At 42.9% G+C, this 23,105-nt stretch overlaps 1 protein-coding gene across 4 annotated transcripts in view; it reads left to right on the top strand.

Moving 5' to 3' along the window:
• Positions 1-23,105, top strand: part of ITPK1 (inositol-tetrakisphosphate 1-kinase) — a 158,229-nt gene that overhangs the window by 32,002 nt on the left and 103,122 nt on the right. For 3 of the 4 annotated variants that reach the window (XM_074824980.1, XM_074824981.1, XM_074824984.1), the window contains one exon: positions 5,446-5,470. In XM_074824980.1, the coding sequence (XP_074681081.1) occupies positions 5,446-5,470 (25 nt within the window). Of the gene's footprint in view, positions 1-5,445; positions 5,471-18,750; positions 18,909-23,105 lie in introns of those variants that run through there. The other variant, XM_074824983.1, reaches the window with a different exon arrangement.

Here is a 23,105-nt window from a genome sequence, read left to right as displayed (position 1 = left end):
ATTTTAATCATTATTGCATATGGTGAGGCTTGCATTATCCAGTAGAGTTTTTCTGATTTCAGGTATAGAACTAGTAAGTCACAGAATCATACAATCATCTAGGTTGGAAAAGACCTTGAAGATCATCCAGTCCAACCATTAACCTAGGACTGACAGTCCCCAACTACACCATATCCCTCAGCGCTATGTCAACCCAACTCTTAAACACCTCCAGGGATGGGGACTCCACCACCTCCCTGGGCAGCCCATTCCAACACCTAACAACCCGTTCTGTAAAGAAATGCTTCCTAATATCCAGTCTAAACCTTCCCTGGCGCAACTTGAGGCCATTCCCTCTTGTCCTATCACTTATTACTTGGTTAAAGAGACTCATCCCCAGTTCTCTGCAACCTCCTTTCAGGTAGTTGTAGAGGGCGATGAGGTCTCCCCTCAGCCTCCTCTTCTCCAGACTAAACAACCCCAGTTCCCTCAGCCGCTCCTCGTACGACATGTGCTCCAGACCCTGCACCAGCTTCGTTGCCCTTCTCTGGACACGCTCGAGTCATTCAATGTCCTTTTTGTAGTGAGGGGCCCAAAACTGAACACAGTAATTGAGGTGCGGCCTCACCAGTGCCGAGTACAGGGGTAAGATCCCTTCCCTGTCCCTGCTGGCCACGCTATTTCTGATACAAGCCAGGATGCCATTGGCCTTCTTGGCCACCTGGGCACACTGCTGGCTCATGTTCAGCCGGCTGTCAATCAACACCCCCAGGTCCCTCCCTGACTGGCAGCTCTCCAGCCACTCCTCCCCAAGCCTGTAGCGCTGCTGGGGGTTGTTGTGGCCCAAGTGCAGCACCCGGCATTTGGCCTTATTGAAACTCCTACAGTTGGCCTTGGCCCATTGCTCCAGCCTGTCCAGATCTCTCTGAAACAAGCTTCTGGGTTTTATCTGATATTGCAGGCTAATGCAGTGGTTACTTAAATGTTTCTGTTTTTCCTTTAAATGTTGCAGTGTGTAACTCAGCTGAGCTGTGTGCTTGGGAAGGGAACACATGAAGCACCACTCAGGAATTTGTGCTGCACCTGAATAGGTTTCCATAGCTTTAGGCATACTATGACAGTTGAAGACTTTGAAGCTTTGCTGTAAGTTAGGTGTTTAGTTTTATCACCTTCAAACATGTTTTCCCCTTCTCTTTTCCTTCCAGAGGTTTTCTAACATGTGCTAATAATTCTTTTTTCCTGGGCTGATGATTGCAGTACAAGATCCCTGTCTAGATGATCTTTGGAATGAAACATATTTTAAAAGTAGTGAGCTCTGGGAATGTAGTTTAGAACAGACTGTTTTTTAAAAAATCTGTTCAGTGAAAGCAGTAGACGCAGTGTCTCTTTGACTTGGTTGTCTTGTCTCTTTGGAGGGAGAAGGGAAGTACAGCTAATCATGATCTTTCTTTTCCTCTCAGAAAAAGAGACTTGCTGTGGGTTTTGTATAACCTATTGCCAGTATCAGGAGCCCTTCCTCTCATAGGCTATGGCTTTATTTCAAGCTATATGGGAAGAAAGAAGGGTCATGGACAACACCATGAGGGACACAAGAGTAGTGGTCAGTACTCCAAGTGAAATAGTCCCCTCAGGAGACAGCACCTTTGACACAGGCATTGCATTCTGCCTAGCCTGGATAGGTTCTTATATCCCTCACTTAATTTTTCTTAACTGTCTGACTTGTCTGCAAAATTTGCAGTTTGCTGCTTGTGTCTGAGCTGCAGTCCTGTACCCGTGCAAGCATCTGTGCTTTGCATTGGGAGAGGAGTTTGGTGTACTATCTTGTGTATGTTAAGTGCCTCTCTTCTGTGTGTCTCAGCATAGCTAACAGAAAGCCTATCCTCTGCTAAAGAAACAGCCGCAAAGAATGTACACCAAGAGTGTAGGATTAATTTTTCTTACTAGCTTTTGAAGCATCATAGGAAGAAGTGGTGGCTGGTCCACGGCTTTGTCAGACTCCCAAGGATGTTAATTCAGCAACTACCTTGTGTCCATTGAGTGTCCTGCATAGACATCCCCCTTGTTGGGGAATTGCTTGTGGCCCACAGCCTGCTTCCTTCTCTCTGTTTGCTTATGTTTTGAGGTTGCTGGAGTTTCTTGTGTGTAGGATCAGCTTGCTTTCCATGCCTGTCTTTAAGCCCTTTCACATGTGACGTGAGGCAGTCAGTGTGGTTAGATGATATTGCATGCTTGGCTGCATAAGGGATGTCTTGCTGCCCTGAGCCTGCAGCTGCGACTTGCCCAACTGAAAAGCCTGATGTCACTCACTTAGGAAATCTTCGAGGCGGAGAATTGGCTAATGCCAGAACTGAGGTGCGTGGTTGCTTGCCATCCTGGTTGTTTGGTTACCTTTTGTTTTTAAAATAACTTATTTTCAAGAAAAGTTATTTTGGTAAGATTTTTCCCAAATTAATCCTTAAAATATGCATGCTTTTATGGTTTCTGGTCCCCTGGGCTTAAGTATGAAAAGTTCTCATGTTCCAGGTAACCAAAGGGGACACACCCCCCCCCCCCTCCCCTTCTGAAAAAGGGGAAGACCCAGCGCTACAAGCCAACCTGGGTAATTGCTTCCTCCTTCCTGTAGCTTTTTAAGAGTGTGTGACATCATACCCAACAGCAGGCACCCCTTCTCTCCCTGCTTGTGTGCTAGTCTGGCTGCTTCCCTTCTGCTGGGGCAATACAGTCGGTTTTAGTAAGTGCCAGTAAATCTGCAAAGTCCATTTTGGGGGGATTATAGGAAACCTTTGGGCTGACTCTCTCAAGTGGGTTTGGCAACCAGCTTGCAAGTATTTTTCTTCTTCAAAGTAGAACAAAGCTGATTCAGTGTGTATGCAGGCATGGCAAGAAATGCAGCCTTTGCCATCAGCCTCTGTTCTTCCAGGGGCTCTGGAGCAGTCCTGGCTAAAGCCTGGTGTATTTCAATGGCAGTTTTGAGGAGCTCTGTTTACTCCAGGGTAGACACAGCAAAAATGTAGCTGGTTTGGTTAAGTTTTAGCTTGCAGTGCTTCTGAGTAGGCTGCTGCCCTAATTTACAAAAAGCATTCTCCACCTAATATTTCTTATTTATCTTGCTTAGCTGTGTGAAAACCATGGTTTCAACAATTTGGCTATTAACTCTTTCTCTGAGATTCATACTTTCTTCTCAAAACACAGTTGGAACACAGCCTCAGGTGATGGTCTGCAGCAATGCTTCCCACACCATAATGACAGTGTATTAATCACCTACCACTTACAGGCAAGAGGGCTTTGAAATTCTCTGCAAGAGGTGCTTGGCTTCATTTTCTTTTTAATTTCCTTGCTGCGCCATGACAAGCTCTCTGCTGTGGCTGTGCAGTGCATGCTGCTTCTAGGCCAGAGAAACTCCAGACTGGTAAAGTGGAAGAAGGGAGCAATTTGTGTCATAGATGCTGATTGATCTCCTGTCCCTTTGGGCATCTTTGTAATGGCCTCTCAAAAGAAAGACTTACTGTATCCCTTGGAAAACTGGAGGAGCCATTGTGTATTCAGCAGTTGTGACTATGGACAACACAGACGCTCTTACATAGAAAAGCATTGAGGGCAGACTTAGGCAGCCCTGCTCTATGACCTCCCCAAAAAGGGTCTTTAATTTTCACATGTGGGGTTAGTGGGAACGAAGAAGAGAGACTCCTGTCTTGTGCTTGCTGAGGCTTTTGATTTTTTTAAGTTAAATTTCCTATGTCTTCAAAGTGAGGAGAAGGTTCTAACATTTAAATAGCATATGTTAGCATATTAATATAGCATATTAAATAGGTATGGAGTAGGGATGGCTGAGCTTTGTGCCAGGGATTCAGTTTTGCCAGTTTTGGTCTTAAGACTAGAGCAGAAATGGTTTGTTTTGCTTGATAACTTGTCAAATGCAGTGACTGTGCATTGTCTGGCTGCATGTACCTGTATCTCAATTCTTATACCAGCAGAGTAGATAACCATCTCTACAGATCTGCCTAAGTTGGCTCTACCAATTGCAGTTCTCAACGTTTTGGTGTATAATCAGTAGGCCTCTCCAGTCTCTTATCCCTGGTGTTTCAGGATCACTAAAACTATTCCCCATGTGGCCAAAGCAGTGTGCAGAGGCTTGGGCCTTTCTGACAAAACCCGATGTATTTGAACTCTGCTCCTGCAGAAGCCGGACTGACTACAAGTCTTTGACGTGAAGTCCAAGGATGTATCTAAACCATGGGGCATTGCACTCTCTGGTGTCCCCACATCCAGACTGCCTGCCATCTAGAACAGGGTATCACAGTATGCTGTGTTTGTCTCCCTGGTCACATACCTGGGTGTGTGTCCCTTTCTGCCCAGAGGAAACCACAGCACTGGGGTCCCGTCCCAGCCTGTAGCTCAATGCTTGCTCAGGCTGGGACAGTGGAGCATACTCGCTTTATGGGGTTGAATCTGTACGTGTTTGCTGCATGACTGCTTGTGTAATTTATTAGCTTTTCTTTGGGCACAGCTACATGATGTAGGGATTGTTGCCTCTGCTGAGGCCAGCACTGTTAGGTCCATCTGACACAGTGCAGTACCAGTCGCTAGGTGGAGTTTTAAATGATTGCGATTTTGAGGCACTGCTTCCAGAATGGATTGTTTTTCTTGATCAGTGGATCTATGGGGAAGTATTTGCGATGAAGTTGCAGTGGGATGACACATCTGGGCAGGGTGCTCCAGCTGCAGGGCAGTCTTTCCATTCTGGACCTGACCTGTACCTGTACCCTTCCTTTGTCCCCTTCCCAGCTCTGTTTGCAGAGCTAGTCTGTGGAGCCAGCCAGCTTTGTGCCTGTGATGAAGACAAACCATGGTACAGCTTGAAACCCTTGCCAAGAAGCTTTTAAGCAGAGAACAACTGATGCAAGTCATTGTGTGTGTGTAGGTCTGGGAAGCATTCTGTGTACCAAGATGATGGGGGTAGAACAAGGCTGTAAAGGATAAATGTAAGAAGATAAATGGCTGCAAGGTGGTGTGTTCATCTCACCTGACGTTTATACATGTATCTTTGGGTCAGAATCAAACATCTTTCAAGCATGTGGAATATACTGTGGTGCAATTTGCACACTCCAAGGGCAGATGAGAAATGAAGAGCAAAGTAGAACTGACTAAAATTGAGATCCTCCCTCCCTAACATCACCCACTTCCTACCTCTGCTCACCTGGCAGCTGTACTGGTGCCAGTGGTGCAGCTGCTTAGTATGCATCTTGGGTCTCTTCTGAGGCCAGGATTCAGAAGCTGCTGAAGTGCTTCCTAGGCAGGGAATGGAGCTGAGTAAGTGCTTTCCTGAATTTGAATCAGGTTCATTAGTGCAGATTTTTATTGCTTGCTTTCTAATATGAGGCAACCCTTTTCTATCAGTGTTTGTTTTTACATTTTCCCCATGTTTCCAACATTAATCATTCCTTTTTTCTTTTTTTTTTTTTCCAGGAAAAGAGGAGTAGAAGTAGTACAGGTGAGTAAAAAAACTGTATTTGATTTCCATTCCCCCCTTCCCCCCCCCCCCCGTTGTCTTCTAATGAAGACTTATTGATTTTAAATGCTGTCATGTAGATGTCAACATGACCTGGGCTTAATTAATTTTTTTTCCATTCAATTCTGTGCTACAGATACTGGTTTTGGAAAAAGAGGATCCACCTTTTGTGGAGCATATATTGAGCCCACCTAGTCTTAACAAGTGTCCTGGTGAAAGTGTTAGGCTTTTCTTATGTGTATTAATAAGGTCTAATAGCTGATAAGGTGATGTTGTTCTACGTTTATTGCATTCACAGACAGTCAGGCTTAACAGAAACAGGAGCTGGCCTTTGAAAAAAAAAAAAAATAGCATAAGGCATGTTCTTGTAACCCAGTGAACAGAGAAATGATACTAAAGTGCCTTCCAGTTGTAGCCCTGTGTTGTGTTTGTGTGTGGTGGGATTTTTGGTAGCAGAGGAGGGGAAGGAGTGAGCCAGTGGCTGCGTGGTGCTCAGTTTCCCTCTGGGCTTGAATCATGACAAGCCCATCTACAGATAAGTTCGGATGTTACTTACGTTTGTTCTTTCCCAGGTCTGAATGGTTATTATTTCACACAAGATTTTAGTTAAAGGATGATGGGAACTTGGGAAGGGAATTATGTTACCAAGACAGCTGTAACATAGAGCACTGTAGCCCTAAAAAATCAAAGGGGAAGCATGTTTTTCCCTTCTGGCTTATTTTGTTTACTTAGAAGACCTGTGCATCATAGGTTTCACTCTTACTGATGCTTACCTAGTGCTCATTTCACACTCTAAGGTGGTCAGTGTGTTTTTCACACTTGTTTTCTTATATCTCACTAGCAGAGATGAAACTGCCTCAATAGAGAGGATAGAGGAGAGAGGAGGAAAATGGGTGTTAGCCACTAGTAGTCGAGGCTGCTCTTAAGTCCATGTGAAATGTGCTTTTCAACACCACCAGGGAGTAGGAGAAAATCACTTTTAAAATAAATTGAAAAATCAGGCCATGTTAGTTTAAAGAATCCACTATCAGAAAAGGCTTAAAATTCTCATTGCTAGTTAAACTGGAGACTGTTTTTCAGGTATATGTGGTTGTCTGAAAACTGTGTGTATTACAAGGAAAAAGGGCATATGCTTTCCTGGCTGCATTTAACCTTTCAGCACTACAGCATTGTCTTCCTTACTTGTACCTCCTGTTGTTCAGAGCTAAGGAGCAGCAGCTTTTGTCAGTTGTGATAATAGCACCTCCAGATTGATAAATACAGACCAGCATTTGCAAAACTTCACAAGCAGCACAGGGAGAAAGCTAGTCTATATTTGTGTCACTGTCTAGGGGACACTATTATTTTAATAACACCCCAGTGTATTACATAATACATTTATTACATAAATATGCATTTATTATATGTGCTTTTGCCTGGCATCTGCACTATATATTTAAGCAGCAAGGTCCTCCTATGACATGAATTTAATGATGCACCGATTAGCCAAGCAGAGGGCAAATTCCATTTTACCTTGTAGATTGAAGTTGCTGTCCTTCCACAAGTTACCTGTTAGTCTTCTGATGTTGGTGTAGCTCAGTGGCTAGTCATCAGATAGACACAAAGTGATTGGAAAGGATTTCTTTATTGAAAGAGTGTTTTAGGAAACTAGACAGGACTCCATGTAAAAGTACTTTATCATCTCAAACTTCACAGCATAGTTGAGGTGTCAGACGAACCTATACTGGGAATTTGTGCCCCAAAGGTATAACTTGATCACTGATTCCTGCTGCTCTGCTAGAGCAGGATGGATGGCTCTGTGTGATCATACCTATCACTTGTGTGTTGCTTCATATATCCTTATGCATGTACTTGTAGCCAGTAGCAGGTGTATCAGAAATGGGCTCTTTCTCCATCCAGCGTTGCTAGAAAGTCTTGCTTGAGTCACCTTGTGTGGTCCGTCCCACTAGCCCTGCTTCTAGATAGAGGATGTCTTGGTGTTGATCTGCTGGACAAAGTTTACTTAACAGAGGCAATATTGTTTTCCTGTGTTAAGCAGCAGTGTTTCTTTGATTTGTTCCCCTTCTCCTCTAAAGAACCTATCCCATTCAAGGGACACCAGCTCTTACACCTGACAATAGACAAGTTACTCAGAACACAAAAATGCACAGGCTATTTGTCTGTTTTCTTCTTTATATAAATTCAAAAATTTTCTGACTGTAGATGTGCTTTCCAGTAATAAGTTATTGCAGAAAGTAAGGTTCAGTTACTGGCTTCCAGATAGCAAAGCACAATGGACTGGTATGTGCTGACTTCTGTGAACAGACATCAGATTAACTCTTTTCCAAAGATGCTTCACAGGAACAGGAAAGAATTGCCTACTAAAGGGAAGACTTTGAAGTCTTGAAAATAAGCACCTGTGTGACTTCTGTTTCCTTCCTGCAGTGAGGAATTAGGATGGTCCTCTAGTCTTTACCTAGACTGATGAAATCCTCTTATTTTGCTTTCTTAAGGCTAATTGTGCTGTACAGATCATCAGTGAGCTACTGCTAGACAGCAATTAACATTCTGTGACTTGTGTTCAAGTTCTGTGTTTTGTCTTGTCTCAGACTTTCAGTTCCAGCAGAAAGACTGGTTCCAGTTTTCTATTTTTATTGAGTGGGGAAATCTGAGCATCCTCCAAAGAGAAATAATGGAAGAATAGGACTGGCAGTGGGATGCTAAGCAGGCATACTCCTCTGTCCAGCAGTAAGACATTATTCAGGCATCACACTGAAAACAAACAAAGAACCTCTCAACTTGTGTGGTGAGAAGTAATTGATTTTTTTTTTGAAATACTGATCAAATTCTAACATAATGAGAATTCACTGTGAACTCAGTGCACAGGAGCTGAATTCAATGTGTGACATTATATAGTACGATTGAGTAACATCCATCAAGCTACTTGGCTTAAAAGGTAGTACAGTAGATGAATTAAATAAAAAGCTTTCAAGGTTCAAGCTTTTCAACTTTCCAAAGACAGTATGAGTCTGATCCTGCACCCAAACATTTGGGAGCATGAATGGGTTAGCTCATTTCTGTTTTTCCAGCGGGCAGGAGCAGAACTCTGAGTAGCAGCATCTTTAAGATCTGGCAGTGTTTTGGATCTAGATTTGTTTTCTGCAGCTTAAATCCAAGTCAGTAGGGCAACTACAAACCAGTGTTATATTGCAAGAAAAAAAAAATGTCTTCCTGACTTTTAAATATGGGCTCTTAATAGAGTACTGTGCTATATCTCTTACCTTGTGGCTGGTCATTTGCTTAATTTTTTTTAAGTAGGTATCACCTCAGTATCAGAGTGCTTTTTGAATTAAGGTGCTTATTTGTACCCTTTGAGGTAAGGAAGTGCTGTTGTTCCAGTTTTGTGGGAGGGAAGACGGAAGGATGTGTCCAGGCTCCTGTAGGGAATCTGTTGCTGTACCAGCCCTGGTGCTGTTGGGAGCTGTGCTGGCAAACCTGCGGGGCAGGAGTTCCAGTTGCAGCCATGCGCTGCCTGACGTCAGGGCTTCCCTGTGCTGTTGTGTGGGGCACGAAGGGAAGGGAAGAGCAATTGAAGGTGGTCAGCAGGCCTGGTGTTGCTGGCTTGCTTCCAGTGAAGAACAGCACCAATTTGGCTGCATTTAAAGTATGCTGAATGTAATGCTCTTGCGGTTCCTGTGGCAGTTACATACCTCCCCTTTCTTGCCAGCGCTTTCCACCCCTCGCAGCTGCCTGCTCAGCTGGAGTGGCTTGAGCTGGTGGCTAGAGGAGGGGTGGAGATGCTCTGAACAGGTGACAAACAATGACGGAAGCCCATCTGCCATGGCCTGCAGGCAGTTACTGTGCAGGCAGCAGATGGCAAGGCTGAGGCAGAGGAGCTCTTGCACTGGCATTGGGGTAACTTGCCAATAAATGCTTGAATTGAAGCATTTCTTAATAAATTCTTTCACCACTTCATCACTGTTTTAAGGGAAAGGCTGCCTCTGAAGTTATGCAGTGGTTGCCTGATGAGGCATTTACTATTAAACAAAAAAATCTATTTTCTCTAGCAAAGAAGAGTTTTGGGTAGTTTCTGAAAGGTAAAGCTGTTTCTGATCTTGTTTCATAAAAGCTTGGTTTTGTTTGATTTCACCCCTCCATCCCCTAAATTAGTGTAGGGCCAAATTTGGAATTGAAAGTTGTTGGTTCTTCTTTAGCCAGTAAAGTACCCAGTTTCGTATGACTTCGTATGCTGGTGAGGGAGAGAGGGAACATCTCAATCTACCTTGTTTTTCACGAAAAATCTGTTTGGCTTAGTTTTAAGACTGCAAGATTGAAAACATGTGCAGTGAAGTGGAAATCGTCACAAGTACCTCTGATGGGGACATGCATTTATTTTTGTTTCACAAGCTATGCAAATCCAGAATAATTAGCTGCAGCCCTTTGGCTTCTGACAAATTGCCAGTTCGATCTTTGTGTGACAGAGTTTGGAGCCTTCGTGTTTCTTGCAACTCCAAAGCTGTTTCAAGCACTTCCACACCCAAGCTTTCCTAGAGCTCTTGCTCATATTTTTTTTACTTTAAAATAGTGAAGATTTCCTATTTTTGGTGGGTATTTTTGGTTCGAATGAACATTAATGATTTCTTTTATCTTACAAAGATGTTCTAGTGAGTTGGCTGTAAAAGTGGGATTAGTCATTGTATTTCAAGCTGCACATTTTTTAATAGCAGTGGGATATGGAGGACAACATGTTTTCCGATGTGGAACAGCTGATTGTAGTAGTTACAATGGTCTCGGCTGCTGTTTTGTTTTTCCTTTTCCCCCCAGCTCTCTGGGAATGGAGATATTTGAAATCTTCTACTTTGGAGAAGAAAACTGACCTTTGAGCTGTGGGTTTTACTGAAGCCTGCAAGGGAGAATTAAGAGTCTGGTCCCCCCCTTTTTAATTCTTCAATCAAAGTAAAATACTAATGACAACAGTTTCTACTAATTGTTGCCAGGAAACTGTTGTTTTCTTGAAATGCAGAGAGGTTTATTTTCACATGAAGTATTAATGGAATAAGCTTGGAACAACAGTGTTGTAACTGAGGAAAGGAGCTTATAAAATATATATCCAATAGCATATACAGAAAGATGTGACTGGAAAGCTTCCAAAGCAAGCAGGGTTGTTGAGATGTTGGAGAGTTGGCTCTCTAGTACAGGGAGAAGAAAGCTTATTTTTACAGGCATGCCAGGCCCTCAGTAAAGTGTATGTTCTCCTGAGAATGGCAGTCTGCTTTGCCTTCGATGTGTTTCTAGAAATGCTGCTACAGAAGCCCTCCAGCCCTCCCCAGTCTGGGTTGTGTTAGGTACTTCGCACATGCTCGAAGGTGAGGTGCTGCTGGTTAAAATCTTGAAATGATCCTGATACTTCTTAGCATCAGTGTTATGCAGAGTGTGCTAAGCACACAAAGGGGGTCTTCCAAAAAAGTGTAATAATCTGTTTCAAACCCAGAAATAGCAGGCCTCTGGAAGAACAAGTCTTAGGCAGAATCCTCACTCTGGTCCTTCTCAGTAGGGGAGATCCCTCTGTGTGACACCTTCTTGGTACCTAAGAAGCAGCATTGCTCAGCAGGAATGAAGCACAGGTTCCAGTGCAGGGAGAGATGTCTTTGTCGTGCTGCTAAATATTGCATCAGCAGACTGGTCAGTTAGGTACAGCGTGGCCCTTTCTGGCCCAGTGGGGAAGAAGAATAAATATCATCTGTTGGGGCAGGGAAGGAAAAGAAAATCTACAGAACATTTCCACTGTGTAGATTAAGCAGATTAAATAAATAAACACTTATTCTTAAAAATCAGAGTAAGCCAAACAAATCAAAATGCATTTAGATCTCATTTATTTTCACCCTTGGTGAGTGAATGAGAGAACCATGAAGAAATTTGTGTGGCTCAGAGAGAAAGTCTTTTACTGGCTGGTTTGGCTGCTTTCCTTTGACTGAATCCCAGTGGCCTAGGAGAGGTGTGGAGTCCACAGCCACTTGCAGAAATCACCTGGGTGAGTGAAAACATTACGAAGATTTAAAAATCTGTAACTAATGTGTAACAAATGGCTGTCAGGTTTGAGCTTGTACTGCTTGGGCCCATGGAGCCAGCTCTGCCCAGCCCCTTTGTCTTCTGACTCCTTGGTATGTAGTGATGAGGCAGTGATTCCTAACAGTGCTAAATGCTCGGAGTTGGGATATCCTGGGTGGAAATCCAGTTGGGACCTCTGCCATAGATTTTGGTGGTTGTAATGGGACTGAGATTGCAGTGGGGAGTTGCCTCTCTTTGTGACTTACTGCAGATGCTTTGGGCAACTCCCTCGCAAATTCTGCTTCCATTTCCTAATGAAGGGAATATTCCATGTAGTAGAATGCCATTTAAGTTGCTTTGAGATACGTGAATGGAGGGAGATAGAGTAAGATGAGAAGGAAAATGGGACTCTTAATGGGGGCTGGTAATTTCTGAAGATTGCTATGTGTAATATTCTTTCAGTCATCAGTGTATATGTGTCTTCCCAGATACTTCTGTGAACTGCAAAGCTTCATAAATCCCTCCTCAAGAAACAGTATGGATGAAAATAAGACCCTGACAGAAGTGTTGGGGAGTAAAACTCTGTATTTGCCTCCCTTTGACTAGAAATATTTTGCAGCATCCAGTCCCAGTCTTTGCACAAAATGACAATTAGACATTGCTTTTATTAATCATGATTATTGCAGTGGGTGCCTGTGGGCCAGCAAAGACCAGGCTTTAATTTTGGGCTGCATTAGACAATAGGATTATTTGTCTCACTGGATGCAGGTTTTGTAGTATGGTATCAAAGCAGGGCAAATGGAGTGTGTTTGGAGACATGTGACTCAAGAAATGCCTTATTTTAAAACCAACCTGTCTCATTTGCAGTCTGTTGAAACTGCGAAGTCTGTTGAAGTAAAAATATGCACATAGCTCTCTTGACCTTTACTGAAGTTTTTTCTTGGAGTTGGAAGGATAGTGAGTAATACGATACCATGTCAAGGGTGACAGTACCTCTGACCCTAGTACTGAGGTGTCCTCTCCCAGCTGAATGCCCTATCCTTTGTCTCTTTTGGGGGTGAAATCATGCAGTTCTCTGCTCAGAGGTACAAGCTCATTCCCGTGGCAGCACAGCTGTAACCTTGTCTTCAGTCCTGGCGTTTTGCTCCACGGGGACATTGATGTTCCTTTGGGAGCAATGACTCTGTTATCCACCATAGCTCAGACTTGCTTGCTTTAAACCAAAGCTTTAAGAGAGGAAATAATCAGGGCAGTAAAGGAGGCTATTTGTATGCTTGCTTTCCTCAACGAGGGTGCTGGTAGGTCTGAACTTCCAGAGGACCCTGCAGAAGATCAGTGGAGTTTGGGGAAGTCTTGTTAGTATGTGTTGTTGACTCTTCCTTTCTCCAAATTCTGCAAATTTACTCCTTTGATCTGAGCTGCAACCTGAGATAACTGTATCTGGAGATCATTGCATGTTTGTTGCTCTTCTGGCACTTCACAGTTAAAGAAGATAAACATATACATGTCACAAGATTGAATGGGGTTCAAATAAAACCTAGTGCTTAAAGACATTAGACTCTAAAGTTTAAGTTTTCCTCTATTTGGTCTTTAGCCTTAAGTCAGAGAAACTCTTAGCACATATACTTCAGGTGCCCCTGAACAGGACACATTCAAACACAGCAAAACCTGGAAGTGTTTTACTGAGCCTGATTGCCTTCATGGAATTACAGCAGAAGAAAGCAGTGTCTTCAACTTAATCAGAACAGCTGTACTCCCCCCCCCCATTTCTTTTTCCAATGGCACTGTGTTTTAAGAATGATGTCTTTTGCTTGAAGGGAATACTTATATTCACTTTAACTCTTCATTTCTGGAGAGCTGAAAGCAATACACCAGTTTTTTCTTCTCTTTGGCAACAGTGTAGACCTCTTTCCGTTGTATGTTTAAAGGTAGGCAGATCAGACAGAAAGGATTTCTGCACATGCTGTAGATGTCTTCTATGCCTTTGGTTGTTATTTTGTAATATCTCTCGTATTGACCTAGCATACTGATGGAAAACACTCCTGGATTTTTTGACAGTTTATTTTTAGTCACCATCTTTGTCTAGTATTTACTGCTAAAGGTAATTTTGCGCTGGTACCAAAAGCAGTGCAAATAATAGCTTAGGGTGGGAATTGTTGAATGTAGGATTTCAGTCTGAGGAAGGAAGGAGAGAGCCAGGAGAAACTGAGATGATTACAAGCATAATTTCTCCAAAGTGAGGTAGAAATGGGTTATCCAAAATGTGTGTTTCTTTAATATAAGGTCACATTTATGGGGAATTTGAGAGCTTTGGTATGTTAATTGTATTTTTTTTTTCCATCCCGTTTTCTTCACATGACTTGTCAAAAAAGAGACTACTGCTGCTGCACCTTCCCAGATGAGATTAGTGTGGGTCTCTGCTGGCTATGGCAGGAGGAAGGGTTGACCAACCACGGTTAATAAATGGATTAAAATAGTCATGATACCTAAGGGGTATGATCTGCACTAAGCAGTCCCTTAGCAGGTGGTGAAAATAGAGTCCCTTCTTTTGGAAACCTCTTTTCAAAGAGAAGAAGGTTGCGGGCAGGAGTTAACTTTCTTCCATAGACTGGAGCCTCCTCCAGCGGGTTTGTGTGAATATCTCTCTTGCTCAGATTTGTACTGGGGATGATACTGTTAGTATATTTAAAGACCACGTGCTACTGACATAGTAACGAATTTATATAAATCCCAAAGCCAGAGGAACCACAAAAGCTGCTGAGCTTTGTCCATGCAGTGATGTGAGTCAGTTTCATCCATGACAGTCACAGCCTGTGCTCTGCTGCTTCCCTCCCTGCTCACCTGTCCGCAGAGCACTGTGGTTTTGTTCCGAGGAGGCTCTGTATCCAGGTGTACTCTCTGACTCAACTGCATTAAAAACGAAGCAAACCCAAGTCTGTTTTCAGTATACAGCATAGATTCGTCACTAAAATGGTGATGTCGTAGTACATTTTAATTGTTCTCTTATGTTTAGGTTATTTTTGTAAAGGAGTCAAAAGAATTAATTGTTGCTCATATTACAGATGAATAAAAGTATGTCAAGAGAACTTGTCCTCTGTAGTTTTGCTTCAAGTTTGCTTGTTGACCTGTAGGATCCTAAAGAAATACTGTCAATTAGCCAGTCATTAAGATATCTGACATTTCAGTCATGGTAAAAAAAACTAAATCTGTGTTTTCCTGATTAAGGATACCAATTAAACTCGGGCACCAGAGTGAAAAGAGTAGGCATATTTTAGTAGTGTTAACTAAATAAAGTAACAGAGTAATACAGAAAACATGCAGTAAGAAAAGACAGAATAATGCACTTAAAGCAAACAAATGGGAAAATACAGGGTAATGCATCAAATCAGTGCTACATGAGAGAGAGAATAGTGATTAAGAAAGATACATCACCACTTGCATACGTTACCATCATCCAGATCCGCAGACGCTGGGGAGCCCCGGTTACAGCACGGATTTGGAGAGCCTGTCCCGGCAAGTGGGAAGTCCTACATGGTACATCCACCTGTAGGTGAGGCATCCAAAGTCGCTGCAAGTGGGTCCAGCCTTATATACCAAAAATCAGCAAGCCAGAATAACTGGCACCTTTTGTTTTGAGTGGAAAATACCTGGTTTCATTCTCCTGTTGGATTCCACCCAAAGCCTGGCCAGGGCTCGGGGAAACCAAGGGAGTTTCTAACAAGGCCAAATACTTGGGTTCTCAGCCTTGAACAAGACTGAGAAAGGAAAGTTGGATACAGTCTCTTGGCCTTTCATCCTCACTACTGGTTATATTCTGTCTAAACTGCATCTTTCACTAGTGAGCTTACATATTTTGTTAATGATTACGTACTAAGTTAGCAGCTTCAACTCGGGGCCTGTTGTTCAGGCTTCAGTATTTCAACACTTTAGCACTTTTTACATCAGCATAAGTGGGTTGTTATAACTTCGTACAATACCCACTAGCACAATGGTTATCAGTTATAAAATATACAGGATTCATCTATAGGTCAACTCTGGCTTGGGCCTGTTGTGCAAGCTTTAGCATTTCAAACTGTGGGTGGTGCTTCTTTGTCTTTGAAAAACGGCACAACAGAGCTTATGAGTGGTAGAGCAGAAACTACACCTATATACAAACCATGGACTGCTTCTGTCATTGCTAGGCAGTGGGCTTACCTTATGCTATTCTTTGGCTGTTATTTTAGTATCCAGGGTAGTTCAGTGTCTTGAGTTCAGTAATAATTTTTTCAACTTGAGGTTGCTGAGATACAGTTGCCTCATTTAATTTCCCAACTGGTGTGCTTCCCTGAGTAAAAGGGGTTTTATATCTAATTTAAAGTTGCTATACACATTAACTTACCTGTATATTTTGTCCATATTTGAGTGTTTGTTATAAGGTGAGTATTCGGTAGTTAGTGAAGACCTTTTTTTTTAAAAAAAAAAAACCACCAAAAAAACCAAAAAACCAAACCAAAACAAAAACCAAAAAAACAAAACAAAAAACAAACAAAAAAACCCAAAAAAACCTCCTCCTGGTACCTTGCCAAAGTGCAAAGAAGCTATTTACAGTGTTTTGACAGAGTCATCTGAAGACGGGATGGAAAAGATGCCATTGGGACTGAGCTAATACTGTAAGACTGAAATGTAAGGGAAACAACTGCTGCAGAGGAATTTTTGGCTGACTTTGCAAACTGCAAAGCTTTTTAGCTTTGTTTTTGTAGTAAATTGTTGATTGGAGCTAAGAGCTTCCTTTACTCAAAGGTCTAAGTGTGTCTGAAATTGTTTTTTTAATACAAGAAGCTTCATTGCACAACTCTACTGTCCTGTAACCTTAGCAGCGTAGTTAGTGTGTTAAAATTGTTCATTGACTTACTGATGGCAAAGATTAGAGGACAAGCTAACTGCAGTCTATAGAGAATTTATGTTGATTGCAGAGAGATCACTTGTACTTCAGGTTAGCTTGGAAAATGTTCTTTCCTGTGACCTAGATGAGCTTATCTTGTAATACCCTTTCCTTTATGATAACATCCTTAAGTGGCTAAAAAAACCCAGCAGCTATAAAGGGGGAAACAGAACTTTTTAAATACAAAGCAGTTTGAAACAGAGTCAAAGCAGATTACATGTTCATGAGCCTGCTGTGATGACGTGCATACCATTCAAGGCCTTAATGGCTGGTTATCAGTGAACTAAGTGACTAAAAAGGAGGTAGAGATAGCATTTGCTCCCTGCTGGTGACAGATCCTCCCACCCATCCTTGCTCCTGATGTTTTTCCACCTCTGAGCCAAAACGGGCAGGTTAGAGTTGCTGGTGGGTTTCTAATAGTGACACTCCTGTGGCATTGACCAAAGGACCTTTTTCCTGCCAGTAAAGTAAGTGCACTGTCCTCCCATGGCTTTCAGTTCCTCCTGGGTGAGGAAACTACACCCCAGTTGTCAGTCTTGCCTAACAGGTGTGTTGAATGCTCAAGTTCTCTGCTTTCTTTTGATAAACACTGTGACTGCTTGTCTTAGATGTTACTGTCTGCTGGGTCTCTTCTTAGCTTCTTCCACCTGCTTGTATGATTAGAGTGATGCATCTCGTAGTTTCTTCTGTGCTTCCTAAAATCTGGATCATTTCAACTGAGCCCATAAAAGTGGATGCACACAGAAGCCGTGTTGGCTTTTGAGCACTGTGTGCTGTGTAGATGTGATAGTGTTGTGCCTGAGCTGGTACGGCGGTCTGGTTTGTATGCAGCTGTTAGGACCAGAGCGTGGTCAGTCTGTCGAGTACAGTCCAGGTCTTGCAGTGCCTTTTAACGACTGGTTGGTGTCATGTCATTTTACTAATTTAGGGCAGTCAGCCCTTTGCACGGCAGCTCAGTGGCTTATATTTGCTTCTGCATTAGTATACGGTAGGTCCAACTTCAATATAGTGCGAGGAAGGAAAGAGGACAGCAACACACCCTGATGGTCAGTGGGTAGTTAGTTTGCATTGTGGAAAGTTAGATAGCAAGTAAAAATGCATTTTTCCAGCTGTCTCTTCAACTTCTGTATAGTTGAGTTCCCTTTTAAGGTGCTCATTTAGACACTGTTGCATTTAGGGTGAGAATAAACTTGGTAAGAGATAAATCCCCTTGCGTTCTAGCCAGTCCTCAGAGATTAGAGGGGCTAGGGGTGGCTGGACTTATCCCTTAATAGGTATGCCAGTTGGGGCCATAACTATAGGTCTGACCGGAATGCCCGAACAGCCTGTATGCTGTAGGTCTGGTTGCGTTCAAAAGAAGCCATCAGATTCACGAATAGTGTGGATCAGTGGCCGTCACTATAGGTCTGACCCAGCCCAAACAGCCCATACACTGTAGGTCTGGTTGCATTCAAGAGAAGCAGTCAGATTCATGAATAGTATGGTTTATTTTCATGCAACATCTACAGATTCTTTAAGATTACCTACGATAAATGCACAAACTGCAGGTTGGCTATATAGCACTACACAAAAGAAAAACGATTGCAATCACACACACACAGTTCCCGGGTAATCACTCGGTGTAGCCAAGGAAATCTTACCAAAAGATGTCCCTTCTGGGAGGGACGAGAGCACAGACTCATTGATCTGTCCCTCCGATTTGGTGTTGGATTATCGTCCCTCCACGTTAGGTACAAACTTGGGGTACTATTTATCTTAGTAGGTATGGTGAGTGGGTGGGACTGAAGTCATTATTTTTTGAGTAATGACATAATTCATTTCGTGGTGCCAAGGGGTGCAGCTGGTTTTTGTGGGAAAAAGGGGGGAGGACGAGAAGCAAGGTTGACTTGGTGCGAGGGGTGCAGCTGGGTTGTGTGGGGAAAAAAGGGAGAATGAGGCACAGAGTTGGAAGGTTGCTACAAAAAATCATATTTCGAGAGAAATGAGTAGAACAGGAGATAAATCTGTCCTTGAAGTGAAAGAATGGGACTGCGCGGCCTGCACCCCACTTCACATTCCTCCTTGGCGCCACATTGAACACAAATCACTGGACCTTCATCCTGTCCTGTGTTTATTCTGGGCATTCTGTGTCAAGGAAAATGTATGTTTTTGCAGATTTCTCGCTGTTCTGCCTTCCTCATGCTTCCAACACCTAACAGACACTAAGAAGGTTTAAATGATGTTTTCAGTAGGTCTGCTTTCATCATGCTCCTGGCTTTGGTTACCAAGTCTCTTCTTTGCCAACCAGTGTACACTCCTGTGTGCAAGGAGGACCTCTCCAGACAGTAGTGGAGGAGGGAGAGCCTTATCCAGAGGTTGCCTCAGTGAAACCCCAGAGAACCAGCTGGAAGCACCATGATTGCAGCCTTGCAGTGGGAGAGTGCTTTTCTCAGTTTGGAGGGACTGAGCTCAAGCCAAAGGTGCTTCTACAAGGCAAGTGTGGCCAGCCCACTGCCCTGGAGCCACCTGGGACTTGAAAGCTGTTCTCAGGCAGCTGCTGAGCTGTGGTCATGTCCCAGGAGTTGTTGTAGTCCCAAATCAGCTGAGGTTCTTGTGGGCTGCTCTATGCTTCCTTAACAGCCAGAAGGGGGTCTGTTGTGTGTTTTTATAGCTCTTGGTTCTGTGACTCTTGATGTGTCCTTTTCAAATCAATGAATCTGACTGCTTTTGCCTTTCCTTAGTGCTGAATATTCCCAGTTTTTGAGGATTGTTTTTTATAACTGTTGTCTGAGACTCTCCTGGAGTGGGTACAGTTTAACTCTGCTTACAGCATAAGTGATTTGCAAGTAATGTTATGCTGTATTTTTTGCTTTGTATAAGGAATTGCAGTGTGAATGGTGCATAATCATGCATGAAAAATAATCTGTCCGTGGAAATGCTGTCTTGAAGGTCATCTTTGTTACTGCCCAGATATATCTATGTGTAGCCAAGTTTTGGTTGCAGTAATGCCATCAAGTTAATGTTTAAAAGAAGAGCTAACAGTTTACTTCGTCTTCAGTAGATAGGAGTACGAAGCATAGTTGCTGATGATTGGGAATTTTAATTTCTCGTAAATTTTCTTAAGATTGATGTGCTACAACTTTATTTATTGAATCTATCAGGATTGTTTATGATTTTGTCTCAAGAACTGTGTGTGTTTGCAGAGGATCACTTAGCAACAGCTTATGGCACAGTGAGGCTGCCTATGACATGCTCACGCTAGTACGATGAACCATAAAACAATGAGGAAACACCCAGAAACAGCAAGTAAATTGAAATTTAAAGCAAAGCAAAGCAGCTCAGTTACTGAAGAGTTCCATGTTTCTGTGGGGCACTGTTTGTAAAATTCTTTGCTTTTCAGTTTTTACTTACATGTTTGTCATCCTGATCTAATGATACTCTCTGCTTCTGTAGATGTTCATGGAATGTCTGCAGCTGTTGTAATGGAGCATCTCCTGAGTATTTAGAATAGAAGCGACTATTTGATATTAAAGCAACTCACACTTTAATCTGTTAAATCTTCTTAATTAGTGCTTCACCAAGTAATAGCTAAGGAATAAAAGTTCCCTGGAGGGGTCTGGAATCTAGACTGGTATTCCAACTTCACAGCTCTGTGCTAATGCTGTAAGACTCTGCTGTTTCTAATAATCAACGTTTCCTGGGAGTGGTTATCTTGTTCAGGGGTTTAGTGGGGTTTTTGAGATTGAGAGGGATTATAAATTCAAGTCTGAATGTCTGTGTATTTCAAGCCATTTGTTATTGTATATTGATACCAATAACTTGCTTCACTTAGCTCGCACTGGCACTAAAAGCTGAATGCAATCAGAAAATATTCTTTTTTAAAAATTGTCCTCAGAGTCTGAGGTATGGACAGTGAATACATGGGAAATGCCCCAAATCTATGTTTGGCAGGTAACAGTAACTTGACAGGAACATAGCTGACATTGAGTTTATGGATCTTACTGGTTCAAGGGGCACATGGGGTGGGGGAAATGTTGAGTGTTGGAAGGCAATGCTTTATTTTAACTGTTCTTTCTGATTCTGGGATGTGGGCTGAAGAAATTCCACCATTTCTTGAGCTTTTCAAGAAGAAACCAAACTGCAATATTTTCATTTAAGTCTAGTGTTACCTGAGTTTTAAGAGTTTGGGTATGAATCTAAGTTTTAATGGAAAAGGTGAGATTTTGGTGGAATTCTGTTTGTTGCTGCTGGTATTCTTGCAGTCACTTCAAATTCTTGGTCCCCTGACCTTAGAATGTGATGTCTTCAAGTAGGAGAAAACAGGGAACATTATTATTTTATTTGGAAAATATCCTGTGTAAAATACACTCTAATAGTAAGGAAGGTATGAAGATACAGTTCTGAGCATGAGCAGTGATATTTTCTACTAAACCAGGGAGGCTGACTTAGTGAAGGACATCAAGTCTTTCCTCAGCTGCTAACTTACCCAGCCATACAGCAAACCTGTGAGTTGGAACAGTTCAACATGAGAACAGTCTGTGGAATTATCTCTCAGTTTGCAAAACCAGAACTCTGTCTATAATGTGTTTTAGCACTAAGGGGCTGAGATCTTTCAATGTAGCATACTTCACTGACTTGAAGGTTGTCATGCTGCCTGCTTACTTCTTAGCACTATAAATGTTGAAAATCATACTTCACTGTGTTGTCAAGGTCATGGGTTTATCTGAGATGAACCAGCTGTAAGCAGGTAGGGCAAGGTTATGCCTCTACACATGTAGTCTGTTTTGGGCAGGATTATCACACAATTTGTTTAACCTGACAGGGTAGGTCAAACCAAACCTGTCTCGGTTGTCTTGTTCTGTACGTGGCATAATGAGACAATCTTACGGTTGTGCTCTCCTTTCTGCAGATGCTTGCAGCAGTCAGGGATTTGAAGAACTTACATTGAAGGGAAGGAGAAACCACTAGTTGTGGCTAGAGCTTTCAGTTACGTTCCCTCATTGTGCTTGTTTGCATTTAAAAGCACATACAGTGTTTCCTGTTATTTCAGTCTGGTTTTGGGAAGTATATAGCAGACTTTTCTCTCGTGTCTGATTTCTGTGAAAAACAGTGGACAGCTAGCTACTTCAATATTCATTGCTTCATGTGTTGGTCATTTCATCTATTTCTAAAGCTGTGCATTTGACCAAGAATAAATGAGTACAAGAATAAACTCTATATAAGCTAGTGCTAAAACTAAATACCGTTAAAATAGTATCTGTGTATAGAATCATAGAATAGTTTCGGTTGGAAGAGACCTTAAAGATCATCCAGTTCCAACCCCCCTGCCATGGGCAGGGACACCTCCCACTAGACCAGGGTGCTCAAAGCCCCGTCCAACCTGGCCTGGAACACTGCCAGGGAGGGGGCAGCCACAGCTTCTCTGGGCAACCTGTTCCACTGTCTCACCACGCTCACAGGAAAGAATTTCTTCCTTATAGCTAATCTGAATCTACCCTCTTTCAGCTTAAAATTGTTACCCCTTGTCCCATCGCTACACTCCTTGATAAAGTCCCTCCCCATCTTTCCTGTAGGCCCCCTTTAAGTACTGGAAGGCCGCTATAAGGTCTCCCTGGAGCCTTCTCTTCTCTAGGCTGAACAACCCCAACTCTCTCAGCCTGTCCTCATAAAGGAGGTGCTCCAGCCCCCGATCATTTTTGTGGCCTCCTCTGGACCTGCTCCAACAGGTCCATGTCCTCCTTATGTTGGGGGCCCCAGAGCTGGACACAGCACTGCAGGTGGGTTCTCACAAGAGTGGAGTGGAGGAGGAGAATCCCCTCCCTTGAGGGGCCACACTTTTCTTGATGCAGCCCAGGACATGACTTTCTGGACTGCGAGCACACATTGCTGGCTCACAGTCAGTTTTCCATGCACTAATACCCACAAGTCCTCCTCCGCAGGGCTGCTCTCAATCCACTCCTTGCCCAGCCTGTATTTGTGCTTGGGATTGCCTTGACCCATGTGCAGGACCTTGCACTTGTCCTTGTTGAACTTCATATGGTTTGCATAGGCCCACCTCTTCAGCCTGTCCAGGTCCCTCTGGATGGCACATCCCTTCCCTCCAGCGTGTCGACTGTACCACACAGCTGGGTGTGTATTAAAACACGGTATAAAACACAGTATGTGTTTTAAGGCTAATACTAAAAACATTAGATGATGCTTTTCTGTGTGTTGTATTTCTGGGGTAAGCTGCTGAAAATGGAGCAATGGCATGTCTACCAAAAAGTTCAAATCACTTAATCTCCATGCCGAAAGCATGTATTTATGTCAGGTATACATATAACTTGCTGGTTGTTGGTTTGCATTATGTCCCTTACTTTATAGAGTTTTACTGGGTCATTTGTTTAAGCTCTGTGTATGGGACTGCCTTTTGAGCTGAATGTTTCTGCAGTTAGCATAAGCAGGTTAAGCCTGAAGGACATAGCTCTTGAAGAGCAAATTTCAAACTTCAAACCACTCTTTGCAGTGGCTCTGTATCCTTTGTTCCCCTTCACAAATGTCTGGGCTGTGGCGTTCAGAACAGGCTGTACTGAAGGACATGTCTTTGGGGCCTGTCCTGTGCTTGTACTTGAAGTTGGCTGGAGGCAAGCCAGCTCTTCATTTTGAGGTTGCAAAATAGTGCTAGCATGGCAGAGGACTGGCTTTGTTTTT

This window comes from Strix aluco, chromosome 4 (genome assembly GCF_031877795.1).
Source record: "Strix aluco isolate bStrAlu1 chromosome 4, bStrAlu1.hap1, whole genome shotgun sequence".
In the NCBI taxonomy this organism is placed as follows: domain Eukaryota; kingdom Metazoa; phylum Chordata; class Aves; order Strigiformes; family Strigidae; genus Strix; species Strix aluco.
Note: the sequence above shows the minus strand (reverse complement) of the source record. Positions and strands in the feature narration are given on the sequence as shown.